This window comes from Lipotes vexillifer, unplaced genomic scaffold (assembly GCF_000442215.2).
Source record: "Lipotes vexillifer unplaced genomic scaffold, Lipotes_vexillifer_v1.1 scaffold126, whole genome shotgun sequence".
In the NCBI taxonomy this organism is placed as follows: Eukaryota; Metazoa; Chordata; class Mammalia; order Artiodactyla; family Lipotidae; genus Lipotes; species Lipotes vexillifer.
Window position 1 is genome coordinate 590,647 of NW_006778324.1, and position 17,795 is coordinate 608,441.

The window sequence follows — 17,795 nt, forward strand, 5'->3', positions numbered from 1 at the left end:
AAAAAAAAAAAAAAAAAAACCCAAAAAAACAGAGCTGACAACTGAGGGGGCCCAGCTAGATGTTTGTGAAACTCAGGTTTGTCCTCATTGCAAGATGAGCTGCAGATCCACTTGATGTAATTATAAAAGGCCCTTTTATAAAATAATATGTGGCTGTGTACATTTGCACATTTGGGGAGCCATCCTCTTCCTGACTGGGAGGGGCCAGGCTGGGAAACAGTCAGGGCGTGGGAGACCTCCCCCCACCACTGGCAAGAGTGAGACTGCAGGTGATGGAGGCACAGCCCAGCATCCAGGAACATGAGCTCATGAACTCAGCCACCTCTGGCCATGGACCAGGGCTCCAGGAGAGCTGATGGATTCGTTCAAGGACTGGACAGAGCTCAGAGAAAGGTGTCAGGTCAGAAGCGAAGACTGCAGAGGGGTTTCTGGGAGAGCTTTCCTAGTGACTAAGGAGTTTGCTAAGCAGTCCAGAAATCCAGCTCAGAGAAGCACGGGTGAGCTTCAAAGCCAACACTGGCTACCATCTATGGGGTCAGAGTGATGGGGAGAGTGGCTCAGTGCTCAGACCCAGCCAGCTAGGCTATTCTGATGCTTCCTATATTCAGACAGGATTGTCTGGGAACCAGGGCTCCAGATGGGGGAATGGGGACAGGGGTGGAGACCCTGACAATGCACTCTACGGATTTACTAATGAGCCATTAACTCAACAGATACTCATTGACACCTACTCTGTGGCAGGCCCTGTCCTGGCTCAGCAGTTTGCCATGGTACATGGGTATCAAGTCCTGCCCTGTCATCTGGGCATCCACATGGGCTTCCTGAGGACCAAACTGTTCCAGGAGGGCTTCCTGGACCTTTGATTTTCCTGGGTTCAAACAACATTAGCCCCCCTGACTCCTCAGCCCTGTCCGCCAGGAGGATCAGGTCTGTATGTGGGCTCTGGGCTGCCCTGGCAGCTCGTCCTGCCTGCTCAGCCACTGACCCTTAGAGATCAGTATTTGGCTCTAGGTTGCCCACTGGTTAAGGGTCAGATGGTCCAGACATTCAAGCCAGCCTCAGATCTCAAGTCGGCTTAGACTTGTTGTCATAGTTAATGTTGAAACGGTGGAACAGCCACCCCTTCTGGCAGGCTGCGGAGCCTGCACGGCTGACCTTTGCCTGCCTGCTCCCTTCTCAGGGGCATGAACCGACAGGATCTCTGTCAAGAGGTGACCAGGTGACCGGCCATCTGAAATTTCAGCTTCTCACTGGCAAGGAGCTCTCACAGGAGTAAGAGCCATGAAGGTGCCCCCCGGGTTGGGACCAGAGGGAGGTGCAGAGCAAGTCATCAGTGGCTCCATCTTGGAGGTATCCTTCTGCCCTAAGCACCCCTGGAGCTGTCACCTGGGGAGCGGGAGAGAAGGATGTGTGAATGGACTGCCCTGGGTGACAGCCTCTTCCCCGACAGTCACAGCGGTGAAGTCTAGAGGCAGCCGATGCTGCACTTATAGCAGCATCCTGTATCACTGACCTGTTACAGCTTATGCCGCGCCCTCACCTGCCCTGTCGTGTCCAATTCCTTATTCTGTCAGCACACATTGGGCACCTGCTGTGTGTCAGGGTCAGGGCTGGGTGTGGGGAGCATTGGGGTGACCCAGATGCAGCCTCCTCCCAGGCCACAGGGAGGTACTCACCAGAATACTGATCACCCCACTCGCCCTGCTCACCCTCCCTTGCCATGTGGCCCGGAGCCTGTCTCCCTGGAGTCTGTCCCACCCCAGTGCAGCTGACCGAGGACCACAGCCCAGTCCGTCTAGATATTTTGTCCTTTGGGGGCCCAGTCATGCCACAGGACAGGACAGAGTTCTGTGGGTCCTGCACAAGTCATCACCCCAGGCCCTTGCACCAAAATCCAGGGCAGGAAAGTGGCTCTGGGAGATGCAGCCCCATGGGGGCTGGCACGTGGGTGCATGTCATCCCTCAGAACAACTCTAGCTGCCAGGCGTTACTTAGGTGAGAAAATGGAGAGTCTCTGAGTCCATGACACGCCCAGATTGCTGACTGAGTCCCTGGCAGTGCCGGGGCTTGATCCCAGGCCATCGTTAGGATGCTCTGCCTGGACTGTTTTCCCAGCACCAGGCTGCTTTCCTTCATCTGTGCCCTGATAGGTCCGTGCCCTGATGCCCAGACCACTGGTGCCATGGTCGATAGGATGGGCTTCCGGACCCAGAGTTTGGTCCTGCTTTGTAGTTTTGCGTGGAGAGAGCCTCCCGCCATGGCGCCGGCTGGCTAGAGGGTTTCTGCTCTCTCCAAGAGGTGTGGCAGGCGGAGAGAACCGGGAGAGATGCTGAGCCCCGGGAGATGTTGTGTTAAAAGGAGCATGGGATGAGAGTCAGGACGCCATCCAGAGAAACTCTGAGGAGTCTGGAGGAAATAGGAACAGTTGGTGCCGGAACATTCCAGAAGGTTTGTTCCCCACACCAAGGAAGCCAACTAGGGAGCTGAACTTCTCCACCAGAAGGTCTGTAGAACAACTTGGCAGCCTGTGTACCACGGGCTTGAGGAGTATTCCTAGAATTTGGCGGGAGTTCAAGATCAGAGAGAAAGCAAAGTAGTGGTGTGACTCGACGGCACAGCAAGAGGGAGTGTGGCAGGATTTCAGGTTTCCAAATCGACTTTTCTTTTCGTGCGTGCGTGGGTAGGACAGAGTTTTCCAGAGTATCAATCTCTTGGGTCACCTAGTGCAGAATCTAGCACAGAATGGATGCACAATCCCGATTTCTGGAAGGAAGGAAGGAAGGAAGGAAGGAAGGGAGAGAGGGAAGGAGGAGGAGGGGACGCACACTGTCCCCCGAAGGCTGGCAGGAGAAGCAAGACATGAGTTCAGAAGCTTAAGCCAAATGGTCCCTTGTCGGTGACCCCGGCGACCAAGGCTAACGAAGGTTCTGGTGCCTGGTTTCTCTCAGGAGCTTGGCTTGACCACAGCCTCTGCGGGCAGTTTGCCCTCTCCGATTGGAAATCTGCCTTTCCTGAGTGTATTTCCACCTGTTTCGGTATCTGAAGCCACCGTTTTCCTCTGTGACAGGCACCAAGAACGGTGGGCACCATTTCTCACCGGAGCCCCATTTCCTTCCCCGCAGGAAGGACCGTCACATACCGGGGCTGCTTCCGACTGCTGGAGAACGTCACCCACGCCTTCCCCGACTCCCTGGTACAGGCCAACGTGACCGTGGAGACGTGTTCAGGCTTTTGTTCGCAGAAAGTAAGAGCAGTTATGACCTCACGGCCCTGTCCTTAACCATCCAGCCTGAGCGGTGGTCTCAGGGAGGGGCAGGCGCCCGTGCGGGGCTGCGGCTGTCCATCCTCGGAGCCTGGGTGGGAGCTGAGGAGGGAGGTCCGGGAGGGCGGCGGGCGATGATGCAGCAGAGTCGCCGAGGATGCCAGCAGGAAGCCTGCTAACAAGGTGATCCGGGGCTGGGTGGGGAATTGTGAGAGCAGGTTGTAAAGCTGAAAGAATCGTGCCTTTCCCGACGTGAGCTCTTGGCACAAGTGTCAGATGTTAAGCTGACTTGGTTTGGAAACAGGAAGATGCTGGCTTGGGACTTGGGGAGTGCAGATTTTCTGTTATTTGCGCTGACAGCGTTGGGCCATGAATCTGACTTTCGGGGGCTGTAGTCACTCATGTAACTTTGGTTCAGCCTGGGCTGAGGAGTGGAGTGTGGCTCTGTGCAGGGGCTGGGCTGGGCACCAAAGACCACTGTCCCTGCATTGCATGCCAACTCCAGGGTGGGAAATGTTGATCAAGGCCACGTGGGGCTTGCACAAAGCAGGACCGGGGACGGGGTGTGAAGCGAGGCTGGCAGGACCGGCGGGCCGCCCAAAGAGCTTTGAGAGCTGGGGCTGGAGACCCGTGGTCTCCAGATTGGGCTGGATGCCGTGGCCCTGGAAATAGCCCCGGGTGGCAGTAGGCTGGGATTTGGGGCTGCTCCGATGTGCTGGGGTTCAGTAGCCTTGATGGGACTGTGATACGTGGCAGTGTAACAGAGTAGGGCTAGGAGAGAGGAGGGCCTTGGCAACGATGATGGTATTTATCAACAGAAGCTAACAGGTATTGATCATTTATTCCAGGTTCTGTTCCAACTTTACATGTGTTAACCCATTTAATCCCCTTGGCAACCATAGGTGCTCTGATTAACTGCATTTTGCAGGGGAGGAAACAGAGAGCTCGGGCATCCTGCCCGAGGTCACACGGCCAGGAAGGGGGAGATCCAGGATTTGAACTCTGCCTAGCTCCGTAGCCTGCTGGTTGTTAGAAGGGTACAGGGCATGGGCCTCAGCGAAAGCACGTGTAGTTGGACACAAAGAAGCACTCCCTGCTTGGGGCCCCAACCCACAGGGAGCTGCCGTGCTCTCAGCCCTATTGAGATGCTTCCCTTGGAGGTGGGGGGAGACAAAGCCTTTTTCCTACTCGCTTCCCTCTTGCACAGTCGCGGCCTTTGAAGTGGCTGTCTGACATCTCCGGCATTTCCAAAGCCACTGCCAAGGATGTCTTAGGCATCAGGGCTCATGAGACACAATTCTGGGAGCCGAAAAGACTGTTTGTTGATTCACAGACATCTGGCCTGGGGACCCCTTCCGCCCCTCTCCCCCAGGTGGGATCAGAGCCAGTAGAGATGGCAGGGACACCTGCTCGCCCAGCAGGGAAGCAAGCCGCCCTCTCTGGGCTTCCTTCACACCTGCAGTTCAGAGCGGCTCCCTGGAGAGCCGCGCACTGGAATCAGAGGAACTCAGCTGATCTGGGCCTGCTAAAGGCCAGCCTCCCGGTCAGCAGACATAGAGGCGTCTTCCTGTGTGCCGGGCGCTGGGTTGCAGCCTTCCCACTGGTGGTCGGCTCACGGCTGGCTCTCAGTGCTCCGTGAGCGGGGGTAGTCTGACCCCTGCTTGCTGCGGAGCCAGTGCAGGTTTGCAGGAGTGAGAGCTCTCACACGCAGGCACGGAGCGACGGGGCTTTACATCCCACTCTCGACACCACGCCCCGTGCTTTTCACGCTGCTGCCTCTCGGTGTGACATCGGCGGGGGAAGGGGACAGGCGAGTTAAGCCGGAGGAGACAGGAGACAGGAAAAGAAACAAGAGGAAAGGGAGCGGGCAGCCTCTTTGATGTTTTAAATTATTTTCAATAGATAACATGCTCACATGGAACACAGTAAAAAGACACCAAAGGGGATCGAGGGGAAAGTCTTCCTCTCACCCTTGTGTGTCGTCCACTCAATGTCCTTCCTTGGACGCAGCCGACGGACCTGACCTCGGCCAGCCACTCTCAGAGAGATTCTATGAATATTCAAGTTGTTGTTCCTTTACAGAGTCACGATGTTTTTACAAACCCCACAGATGGGAACAAGCCACACACACTGCTCTGCCCCACAATCCCCTCCTCTCTCTTAGAGATTGCTCCACATTGGCACAGAAAGCGCTTTCCCACTCTTTTATTCAATTACATGGATGTCCTATAACTTATCTAACCAACGCCCCACTGTTAAGCATTTAGGTTGTTTCCAGTCTTTTGCTTTTACAAACAAGGCTCTGATGACTGTCCTCGTAGGTGGGTCGTTTTGTGTCGGTGGTGGACCTGCCAGATGAAATTCTTAGGAGGTGCCAGGTCGAAGGCTGTCTGTCCTTGTCCTGTGGGTAGACTTTGCCGTGCTGCCCTCGGCAAAGGTTGTGTTAATTTTACGCCCCACCAGCTCTGCATGAGAGGGAAGCAAGGCATCCTTGTGCCTCTTCTTTTGGAGAGGATAACTTCAAAGCAGCATCCCAGGTAGACGGCCCGGTATTCTGGGGATGCCTCCCCTGGGGCAGCCCACAGGGGCCCAGAGAATTCTGCCTTGTGGTTACAGACACAGAACTTGAGGATTTTAAACCTTCAACTCCTATTTCCAGCCATTCTTCATATTCACTGACAGAAATCCAAACCGCTGCAATCTCACATTGCAACGTGTGCCAAAAGATACCTGAGGGTTGTTGATAGCTTATGCCGTTTTGCACCTTTGCATTTTGTACGTCTCCCCTCGAGATGCGTTTCAAGGGCAGGTTACTTGCTTGGCTCTGGGCAGTGATGCTGCGAATTGTTGAGGTCAGAACAAGGATGAAAGGGCGTCCAGGGTTCTCAGAAATGGCCTTTGCCCTACAGGCGTCAGAATCTGTGCTGACAGCTTGGCTCATATCCTGGCCTCCCCTGTATTGTCAGATGGGGCAGGGACAGTGGCTGTTGCCTTGAGTCCCATTGTTTCGATCCACGGAATGTTGCAGCTGTGAGGATCAGAGTCACCATTTCCAGCTTTCAAGTTGAAAGCAGGTCTTGGCAGGGCCTACCTGTGGGGCAGGGGCCAAACACATGCACTGACACTTACAGGGGTGGGGGGGTGCCAGCTGCCCCAGGAGGTAGAGCTCACCCCTGAAGAAGGGCTAAGACAGGAACTGGGTGGTTCTGACATACAGCAGAGGGAGGCCACTGCCTGATGGGGATGAGGGAGGCTTCAGTAGGAGGGCTGCAACTTTTTGGAAGGGTTAGAGCTGGAGGGTGTGGGGCGGCGTCAGCGGGCAGGGGAGGGCCGTGAGGGGTGCATCATAAAATTAGGCAGTGGCTGGGCAGGAGTGAGGTAGTGGGAAGGCAGCCAGCCCGCCCGGAGTGCAGGGCTCCGTGGTGCCATGTGAAAGGTAAGACGGGGACAAGCTGCAATGCCCGCCTCCAAGTCCAGATGTTTCTCGGTGGGTAAGAGGGAGCTACTGATGGTGTGGCAGGGAGGGGGCGGTATGACTGGTGTGGGGCTTCATAGCTGTGGGTAGGATGCTCTGGGGTGAGGGGTGTTCTCTGTGGATCCCTTTGGGAGACAGCAGTCCTCAGGGCCACCCCCAGAGATGCCTTGGCAAAACTGTGACCGAAGTCCACCTGTGACCTGGCTCTGGAATTAGGAATTCCAGGTAGGGCAAGGATGATGCCCCAGATGTCATGCTTGTAAGTAAAACCACCATCTGCCTGACAGAGTGAGCCTCTGGTTCCCAGAATGTCTGTTCCTCCCTTCTCCCTCATTCTGCTCTGCGGTTGTTGGTATGACTTGTACTCAGGCCTCCTGATGATCCCCATCAGCTCTCAGGTTCCCAGTGGGAGGTAGGCTGGGACCCTGATCTCACTCTAGGGCAGGGTTGCTCATCCTTGCAACTGTTGACATTTCGAGTTGGATAATTGTTTGGGGATCTGTCTGTACATTGTAGGATATTTAGCAGCATCCCTGGCCTCTACCTACTACATACCAATAGTACTCCCCACTTAGCTGTGACAACCCAGACTGTCTCCAGACATAGCCAGGGGTCCCCTGCAGGGGAACCACTGACCCGGAATGTGTTGGCTCAGCCATACCCAGGCCCGGTTCACATTCCCCACGCGTCTGAATCCTGGTGAAAATTCCGCCTCCAGCGTTGAGGTCTGGTGGATACAGGATCAGTTGGAAGTTCAGCTGACCCAGGCCTGCAGAGGCCAGGGATCTATTTGCAGGAAGGGTCTTCTCTCTCCTCTCCTGGACGTTGAGGGCGAATGAGAGAGGTGAATTTGGAGAGTTCTGGCTGTACTTTCCTGACCGACGTGCCAAGCACTTCCTCTCTGGAAAGGCTGGTGGCACCGAGGCTGCAGAGACGTCCCAGTGGCAGCTCCATCTCATCCTAATTTGGCTGCAAGACAAGCTGAGATGTCCCACGGTGTGGGAATGGTTATATTATGCCACGGCCGTACAGTGGACTATAGTACAGCCATTGAAAATGTTTTCAATGACTTTTATGATGGAAAATGCTCACAGCAGACTGTTAAATGGGGCAGAGCTGAACCTGAGGGTGGGGACAACATGCCTAATTAGGGCTGGCTGGGCAGGGGGGCCGGGAGCGGCAGACGCCAGAGGTGGGGCATGCAAACGGAAAAGAGGGGGAGCCTTCTTTGTGCCATGCCCGAATTTCGAGTACCATCTGAGATTTATTTGTGGCTCCCGATAAAAATCTCTACTGCTTTTTGCTAGTTCGTTACAACGGATTGGGGGAGCTCCCAGAGTGTAGTTTGACAGGGAAAGAACATTTGGGGCCACGTCAGCGTCTTAATGATCTGACTCTCTGCCAGCAAGGGCGACTTGACCTGTGTAATGTGTTTTTAAACACAGTAAAATGATCTTGTCTAATTTTCTGCGATCGTGTTGGTGATGGAAGAAAACCTGCTCATTCTCTGGCCTCTAGATGTTATCACCTCCTTCATTTTGAACAGAAGGTGAAAATGATCTTAGATGTTTGCGTTGCTACCCATTCGGATGTGGGGTCATTAATTTTGAAGCCCCGCATTGCTGTTCGAGTAGATAGGCCATTCGTGGGAGTGTGCCATTCCTGCGGTGGGACTGATGGGTGAAATCTGGCACCATCTGCAAATAGGTTACTAACGTGTGAAGCTTCGGCTGTTACACCTTGTGATCTGAGGTTTGTTCTCCGAGCAACCGCTCGTGGTCCTACTGAGAAAGGCATCGCAGGGAGAGAGGTATTATCCTTTCTGCCTGCCCTCTTTTAGCCTCTTCGGGGTGTATAAGTTCTTCACACAGAATAGTCATCACCTGGATGTTTTCCCTTCGACATTTCTTCCGAGGTTTTTCCTCTGTCCGTTTAAAGGAGGCGCTAACCCAGCTGCCTGTGCGCATTAACGCGGAGCCGGCTTGTTCTCTGCTGGGCGGTGGCTCTGGCCACGTGCCCTTGGATCCCGATGGATGCAGTCCATCCTGCGTGGGGCTGAATTACTACCTCTGTCTGCTGTCTGGGGCTCCAGTCTGCGGAGAGCCATCGCCCAAGGGGACATCCCCTAGGGGCCCCTGGAGACACTCTGACATTTAGCTCAAAGTTATCCTGAGGCAGCACCTGTGAGGCTGGACGTGTGGAAGAGGGCTGGTGAGTTAGCTCTTCCTGTGGAGAAGAATGAATACAGCGAGGTGGCCTAATGCCCCCACCACATGCCTTTGGCCTCCCCCGGACTCGGACCAGCCAACTTGCTGAGGGTCTGCTCTCTGAAAGGCCCCGTAATAGTATAGTTGTTCCTTGAAGAGCACAGGTTTGAACTGCACTTGTCCACTTACGTGTGGATTTTTTTCAATAAATTCGTACCACAGTATACATCATCAGCCATTGGTTGAATCCACGAACACGGAACCACAGCCTTGAGGAACCACGGATTTGGGTATCTGTGCCAGGTCCTGGAACCCATCCCTTGCAGATACCAAGAGATGAGAGTATTTCATTGCATCCTAAAATCCCCCTTACAGCTGGAGAAATCAAGACTCAAGCCATCTAAATTTAAACTCACACCAGAGCCCTTAATCATTAAGCTATGCCCCTTTTACAGATGATAAAATCAAGGCTCACAGCTGCCCGGTAGCTTGTCGACAGTCACACAGATGAGATTCAAAGCCCGGGATTCCTGACGACAGGCCTCAAACTGGGTCCACCTCCCAGTGGACCCAAACCACTTGGAGCTGCCCCTCCAAACCACACAGCCCCGCACCTGCAGTCAGATCAGAGGGAAACATGCTCTCAGTTACAGGATCAGCGGACGGGTTTGCATTCAAACTGACATTTGCCGGAAAGCAAGAGCCGGTCCTTTCATCCCCATCCCCACATCCCCCTTCGTGGGCCTCTCCTCTCCTTTCTGTGTCTTGAATGTTCCCCAGTTCCGCCTCTGGAGGCAAGAGACTGGTCAGAGGCAACCTCCATGCCGGTTCCTGAATTTCATCACAAACCCACCGCATTCACTTTTTTGCCTCCCAGGGGCTGAGTGTGGTGTGTGGCAAAGCCCCGGACTGGGAGTCCGGAAGGCTGGCTTCTGCTCCCACACACCCTGATGGTCTGAGGTCGTGGGCTGCTTGCCGCCGGCCTCCAAGCCTCAGCTTCGCCTTCTGAAACCAGAAGTTCTCATCTCTGAAGGTTTGGTCATTCTGTGTAATCCTGGAGATCCTGAGAAAGGTGCCCGAGGAGGAGCGAGGATGGAGAACAGGAGACCCCAGTGGGGGTCCTTCTTGAGGCCTCACTCCTTGCCTGTTGCAGTGTCCGCTCCTTGACCCCTTGGCCGTGGCCAAGCCTTGGCGTGTGGATCCCCGCTGCCCGGAGAGCCCAGCCCTGGCTGTATCGTGACCCGGCTCCAGGCTGAATGCCCAGACATACTGCAGACCCAGTCCCCGCCTGAGCCCCCATCCTGGACACCCAGGCTCAGGCTGTAGAGAAGGTACTGGGATCAGGGTGTGCACCCACCCTGCCCTCGGAACTCCTCATCTGTTCAAAGCAGTATCACATCTGTGTTCCTGTTCTGCCTTATCTTGGTTCATTGTCTCCTCTTCTTTCTCTCTGTGCTTTCGCTCTTGCTTTTGTTCTCTCTCTCTCTCTCTCTCTCTCCCCCTGCAGCTTGACGTGGAGGTACCGGGGAGCAGCAAGGTTGGCAGAGAGATAAGATTCATCAATATTTAATTTTTAAGGAAATCATGTCTTAGAAATCCCCAAGGGGCTGAAAATGGTTCTGTGTTTTCAGAATCCAGTGATGTTGCTGAAGAGGTTATGTTGTAAATAAAACCACATTACTGTCTGCAGCTCTCCCGTTGCTGTGCAAACACCCGGGAACTTGACAGTTTAATCCACTCAAGGAAGCGAAAAGGTTCGGGTCAGCCTGGTGGGGGCAGCCTGGCCCCACAGCCCTGGGATACAGGATCGTGAGGCATCAACATCAGCCGTTACCTCCGGGGAGGGAGACAGACCCAGCCTGCCCTGAGCAGACTTTTTTTTCTTTTTAAATGTGTTGGTGAAATGTTCTTGTCTGAACAGGAATCTCAAGATGGCAGAGTCCCCTGGGGTTCCTGTTGTCAGGGAGGGTTTGCTTAGATGGAGCAGGCTTTCTTCTCTTTACTCATGGCACAAGTGACCAACAGAAGGCCCATGTCCAAGTCTGTTGCCAACAACTCTGGGGGGAGTTGGGATCTGGAAAGGACATTCGTTCATTCATTCATTCATTCGTTTGTTCATCCATCCAACATTCATTAAGCATCCACCATGTTCTAGACTTTATTCTAGGTACTGAGAATGCAGCAAAGCACACCAGACACACAAAAATCCCGGCTTATATTCTTGTGGGCAAAGGCAGATAGTAAACCAGGTAAAATATATAGTCTGTTGAATGGTGACAAGCACCGTGGAGAAAAATGAAGCAGGAACCTTACATATTTACCTGTTGGAAATGAAGATGTGTATCCACTGAAAGTCTTGCCCAAGAATGTGCATAGCAGCATTATTCGTAATAGGTAAAAACTGAAAACAGTCCAGGGATCTATCGAGTGAAGGAGTCCACAAATTGTTATGTCCACACACGGAATGATACTCAGCGATAAAAAGCAACAATCCACTGCCAGATAAAACAACATGGGTGGACTTAACAAATATTTTTCTGAAAGAAACCAGACTCACAAAAATATGTGCTGAGTGATTCTATTTATAGGCCATTCTAGAACAGACAAAACTCATCTGTGATGATGGAAGTCAGACTAGGGGTTGCTTTGGGGGAGGCGGGTATGACTGGGAAGGGGCCGAGGAAACTGGTGTGAGGGAAATGCTGTGTATCCTGATAGGCATTCATCAAAACAGACTGGGTGGTACATTCAGGGTCAGAGTGTTCCATCGAGGTAAGTTATATCACTGAAACAAAAGTAGAAAACACAGCAAGGGATTGGGTGTATCAGTGATAGCAGGAGGGATGTTGCAACTCGAAATGGGGTGGCCAGGGAAGGCCTCACAGAAGAGGTCTTGCAGAAGGTGAGGGAGAAAATCATAAGGGTATCTGGGGGGCTTCCCTGGTGGCGCAGTGGTTAAGAATCCGCCTGCCAATGCAGGGGACAGGGGTTCGAGCCCTGGTCCGGGAAGATCCCACATGCTGTGGAGCAACTAAGCCCGTGCACCACAACTGCTGAGCCTGTGTTCTAGAGCCCACAAGCCACAACTACAGAGCCCGTGCTCCGCAACAAGAGAAGACACTGCAATGAGAAGCCCACACTCCGCAACGAAGAGTAGCCCCCGCTCGCCGCAACTAGAGAAAGCCCGTGTGCAGCAACGAAGACCCAATGCAGCCAAAAATAAATGAATAAAATAAATTAATTAAAAAAAAGAAAGCCGTGAGGGTATCTGGGAAAGGACATTCCAGGCAGAGGGCACAGCAAGTGCAAAGGCCCTGAGGTGGGAGCGAGACTGCAGTGGCCAAGGACTGGTAAGAGAGCTAGTGTTAGTTTGCTCGGCCTGTCATGACAAATTCCCACAGACTGCTGGGTGGCTTAAACAATAGAAATTTATTTTCTCTCAGTTATGGAGGCTAGAAGTCCAAGATCAAAGTGTTGGCACGGTTGGTTCCTTCTGAGGCCTGTCTCTCTGGCTTGACAATGGCGTTCTCCATCTCTGTGTGTCTTGGGTCCTAATCTCTTCTCATAACGACACCAGTCAGATTCGATGGGGGCCCATCTTAATGGCCCAGTTTAACTTAATTGCCTCTTTAAAGGCCCTGTCTCCAAATACAGTCATATTCTGAAGTGCTGGGGGTTAAGGCATCAACATGTGAATTTTAGGGGACACAATTCAGCCCATAACAGCCAGCGTGGATAGAAGTGTGGGAGACACAGACGCAGACAGCTGCGTGCTCTCTGCTGCCGCCATGGTACCCAGGCTGCTTGTTCCCGCTGCTCGCTGTGATGAAGGTATTGATCTGGGACGAGACGGGATGAGGGCTTTTCGGGAGAGGATGGATAGCAGTGGGAGAGGCCAGAGGTTGCAGTTCTTGTGATGGCTTTTCACTAACTCACATCAGCAGGAGAACTTGCTTCCAGAAAGCCAGCGACATTCTGATTGAGGGTCAGGACACAGATTCGCTTTCTGTTGAGAAATGACATGGGGGCCCCAGGGTGGGTGGAGTCTAGCCAGAGGTACTGATGGGGTTTGTCCAGCCTTTTGTCCCCTCACTCCAAGCCCAGCGGCCCCAGCTGCCTGTGCTGGACATCACTGCAGCTCTGACAGTGATGGCAGCTGTGGCTGAGTGGGTCCTGGTTCCAGGGTTAGGGCCCCATTGTGGCCACTGAGCCCTCAAAGCAATTCTTTTCTTTTTTTAAATATATTTTTAAATTTTATTTTTTGGCTGTGTTGGGTCTTCGTTGCTGCGCGCGGGCTTTCTCTAGTTGCGGCGAGCAGGGGCTACTCTTCGTTGTGGTGCGCGGGCTTCTCATTGCGGTGGCTTCTCTTGTTGCAGTGCACAGGCTCTAGGCGCGTGGACTTCAGTAGTTGTGGCCCATGGACTTCAGTAGTTGTGGCTCACGGGCTCTAGAGCGCAGGCTCAGTAGTTGTGGCGCATGGACTTAGTTGCTCCGTGGCATGTGGGATCTTCCCAGACCAGGGATCAAACCCGTGTACCCTGCTTTGGCAGGTGGATTCTTAACCACTGAACCACTAGGGAAGTCCCAGCGATTCTTTTCTTTATGTGTCTGATCGAGATTAAGGATCACAAGTGCGGCTTGGGAGAGGGACTTCCAACCTTTGCTTGATCCTGAGCTTTTGGGGCCTTGGAGGGGGAGCCAAAAAGAGGAATTTTAGGAACCAAACTCTCAGGTACTCTGCGTGTCAGGAGGGTGGTCTGGGGCCCGCCTCTAGTACAATTAAAGGTCTTAAGAGTTAAGAGTAAGGGAGCCCTTACTATGTGCAGGGTCCTTTTCATGCATCATCCTCCCTTCATTCTCCCAGCACTCTATGGTGTGAATATTATTTCCCCCAGATGACAGATGAGACAGCCAAGACTTGGGGGGCAGGTAGTGATTGGTCCAAGGTCATACAGATATTCAACCATGGCCCTGGGATTCGAGTACAGGTCTGTTGGATTGTAAACCTGGTGCTTTTTCTCCTACCGGGTGCTTCCTCTCTGGTGCCTCTGGACATGAGCCCATGGACACCCACAATGTCTGCCTACCGCTAGCCCCCTGTCCTGGGAGAAATTTGCAACTCAAGCCTTGTCCAGGAAAGGCATGGGGATAAATGTCCTAGTCTCACTGGCCCTCACGGTGGATCAGAGGGAGAGAAATGAGATCCTCTGACTCTTCCAGGCAGGACAACTCAAGGAATATGTCCATTTTACAGATGGAGAAACTAAGGTTCCAAAAGGGGAGGTGATTTGCTTATGGTCCCATAAAATGTTTAAGGGTATTTCTAATGCCAAAGTGAGAACCGAGCTCTGGAAGCAGATTTTGTGTGTGTGTGTGTGTGTGTGTGTGTGTGTGTGTGTGTGTGTGTAGGGGTGTGTATTGTAAGAATAGTGAAAGCATTCTCTCCTGTCCCCACATGGCAGCTCAGCCCTGAGAGAGGGACGTGGGGCTGGCAGAGGCAAAGCTGCTCCTGAGCCTTGATGGAGGAGCAGGGTGGGGAGAGGCCTTCGTGGGGGCTGTGAGGCCTCTGGGAGAGCATCCCACCTACGCTTAGGAGAACAGCCCTCCACTGGCGGCAGCCTCCCCTCCTACCTCCTAAGGGACCACCTGGCCCCAGGCTCTGCATCGTCCTCCCCTGGCTGGGACACCATCCACTGTCTTTTCTGAGTGCCGAGATCCTGGGCTCTGGCAAGCCACACTCAGAAGACACTATTGATTTTCCTTTATTTATTTATTTATGCGATTTTTGCTGTGGGCAAAAAATAAAAAGGTTTGTTCAGCGTTTCCCTTAGCAGCGAGAAGTTTTCTCTGCCCACTGCTTCCCTCGCCCCCAAGCACACACCCGATGGACTCCTCTCCTCTCTCTGTGCTCCAGGGGGCCTCGCATCTCCCGTTTGCAAGATGCACACGGAGAGGCAGAGTGGAAATGGGGCTGAGTGTCCTACCTGGTGCCTGGTGCATAGTAGGTGCTCAAGTAAAATGTGTGGGAGAGGTGAGTGGAGGAATTGCCCACCAGGGAAAGGAGGCCGAGGATGGCCCGCTCCCCTGTGAAGAAAGCACCTACTGTGTGCTGGGCCCAGCGCTGGGCAATTTGGACCTTTCTCATCTAGTTTTCACAACCGATGTGCAAGGTGGGTTTTATTCCCTTTGTTCAATGGTGAAATTCAGAAAGGTTCAAGGTTACCCAGGCTGTGAACCTGAATTCACATTCAGGCCTTCCCAATTCCAGCGCCCCAGCTCTCGCTGCTGTGCGGTGGGTGCAGCCTCCTCCCCAGAGGGAACCAAGGAAACATACGTAAAAAACCGCCAGGAATTGGCTTGGCCTTCTAACCCTGGCAGGGCCCCTCTGATTTAAGGAAACCCCCATCAGCCTGAGCACCTCGGAGTGGTCAAGGCCTGACCTTGCCCACCCCTCCTGTCCTGGAAAGATGCTGTGTGGGAATCTGTCACCGGCCCTGCACCCCACCCCGCAGCAGGACTGCAGAAGCAGGGGTTAGGTCTGTCTCTTTCCAGGGAGGGCTGGCGGGAATTCCAGACGTCACTGGGGGCTCACAGTCTGTTGGTTAAAGATGTTGAATGCTGAGCTGCCCTGGGTGGGCCTTTCTGTCCCATTCTAACCCAGACACATGTGGTTTCCCCACCTGGAATGCTGTTCCCTCCCCGGCACTCCTGACGACCCCCTAGATGTCTCCAAAATCCAGGTCCAGTCCCCCCCAGTGGAGTCATCCCTCTGTAATAGCACCGGTGCTATTAACAGTGGACTTTTCTGGACTTCCCTGGTGGTCCAGTGATTAAGACTCCACTGCAGGGGGCACGGGTTCAATCCCTGGTCGGGGAAGTTCTGCATGCCATGTGGTGTGGCAAAAAAAAAAATGTATACACACACGCACACACATATAAAGAATGGGTAATAGAAGAAAGTAGTTATAAATACCAGCTATGACTATGTGACCAGTTACATAAATAAAGACTGTAAGTATCATAAAAAACAAAACCAAACAGACAAACAAAAAACAGTGGGCTCGTCACCGGCCAGTGGTGAGCTGCTAAAGGGCAGAGGTCCCGTCTCATGGAGCTTTGTCTCCCCTGGGTTTGGGCCCAGAGCCCAGCGCTGGAAGGATGGACAGACACCCCTGTAGATCCCGTGCAGCTGGCAGGACATCCCCCGTGCTCACTCTGGTCCCTGAGCTGTGGGGGCGTGCCCCCTGCATTCGCCCAAGATGCTTCTCTTTCTCTCCTTCCCTGGCAGGAGTTCCCCTTGGCCATCCTCAGGGGCTGGGAGTGCTACTGTGCTTACCCCACCCCCCAGTTCAACCTGCGGGATGCTGTGGACAGCTCACTGTGTGGCCAGGAGTCTGAGGCCCAAAGGCTAGCGGAGTACTGTGAGGTCTACCAGACGCCCGTGCAGGGTGAGTTCTGCCCCGGAGGCGTACAGGTGTGCAGGGCCCTCCTCCTGTGTCTACCACTGGTTGTGGCACTTGGTCTGGGGGTTTGGACTGAGTATGCGGTCCTGGGGCGGGGAAGGTGTCTTGGTGGGTGGTCCTATCTTGGGATAACGGGAACAGGAGGCCTCCACCATCCCTGGAGGCAGGACACAGGATGCGGGGCTCGGTTTGAAGAGCACCTGACCTTTATCTGAGTCTCTCTGGGGATGAAGGTGGTTTGAGGACGAGGAGAGAGGCAGTGTCCAGAGGGATAGCAGTGGCAGGGTGGTGGGGCTGGGTGACATGGCAGCCCAGTGGCCACGGGGGCCTCCGTGAGCCAGTCCAGGACCTGGGGACCAGTAAGTCACCCAGGCTGTGTGCCCAGGCTCCAGCATCTTCCTTGTGTGAGAAGCAGGTCTGCCCCCACTGACCTTGGGAGTCTGCAGGACGCTGATTCCCACCAGACTCTTACACTGGGAGGTCTCGTCATCACTGGGGCTTTCTCTGGCCAGCCGTGGACCTGTGCAGCCAAGGTCCAGGTGGCAAATCCCTTCCCCTTTTTGGGCCTCAGTTTTCCCATTCATCTCCCAGTGGGAGGCTTGGGTTGGCATTTCCTATCTCGGGAAGTCTGAGAGAGAGTCTGGGAGCCACAGTGGAGGTGGGTAACCCTGAGACGACCTCTGGACTTTCAGATACCCGGTGCACAGACCGGAGGTTCCTGCCCACCAAATCCAAAGTGTTCGTGGCTCTGTCAAGCTTCCCGGGAGCCGGGAACACATGGGCGCGGCACCTCATCGAGCACGCCACCGGCTTCTACACAGGGAGCTACTACTTTGATGGAACTCTCTACAACAAAGGTTAGTGCAGGCTGCAGGGCAGGGAGGGAGGCGGTTCCCAGCGCCCAGGCTGCGGCTTCTCCAGCCCAGGTCCTCCTCGGAGCACTAGAGCTGTGCTTGTCAAACTTGAACGCGCGTAAGCGTCACCTTGAGGGCTTATTAATTCAACATGGCTTCCTGGTTTGCACGCCCCCCTCCACCAAGAGAGTGTGATTTAGTCGATCTGAGATGGGGCCTAGGAATTGGCATTTCTAACAAGCTCCTAGGTGGTGCTGACACAGCCAGCCCTAGGACCACACTTTGAGAGAAAATTCACAAGATCTGTTCTGGATTCAAAGGGAAAGCCTAGTAGCTTAGATTGCTTCTCTGTAAACATTCCTTGAGTTTTCCTTAATGTTTAGAACCCTCAATAATTAGGGGAAACTGACTTCATGTGTTCATTTCTTTTTTCTTTGTTTTTGAGGCAAGTGTACCTTATCAAAATACGATTTTTTAGGGCTTCCCTGGTGGCGCAGTGCTTGAGAGTCCGCCTGCCGATGCAGGAGACGCGGG

The 17,795-nt window shown here is 53.7% G+C and overlaps 1 protein-coding gene across 2 annotated transcripts in view; it reads left to right on the plus strand.

Moving 5' to 3' along the window:
• The window catches only part of WSCD1 (WSC domain sialate O sulfotransferase 1), a 43,580-nt gene that overhangs the window by 20,469 nt on the left and 5,316 nt on the right, over positions 1-17,795 (plus strand). For both annotated transcript variants that reach the window (XM_007451590.1, XM_007451589.1), the window contains 3 exons: positions 3,123-3,244; positions 16,233-16,392; positions 17,100-17,264. In XM_007451590.1, coding sequence (XP_007451652.1) covers positions 3,123-3,244; positions 16,233-16,392; positions 17,100-17,264 — 447 coding nt within the window. The remainder of the gene's footprint in view (positions 1-3,122; positions 3,245-16,232; positions 16,393-17,099; positions 17,265-17,795) is intronic.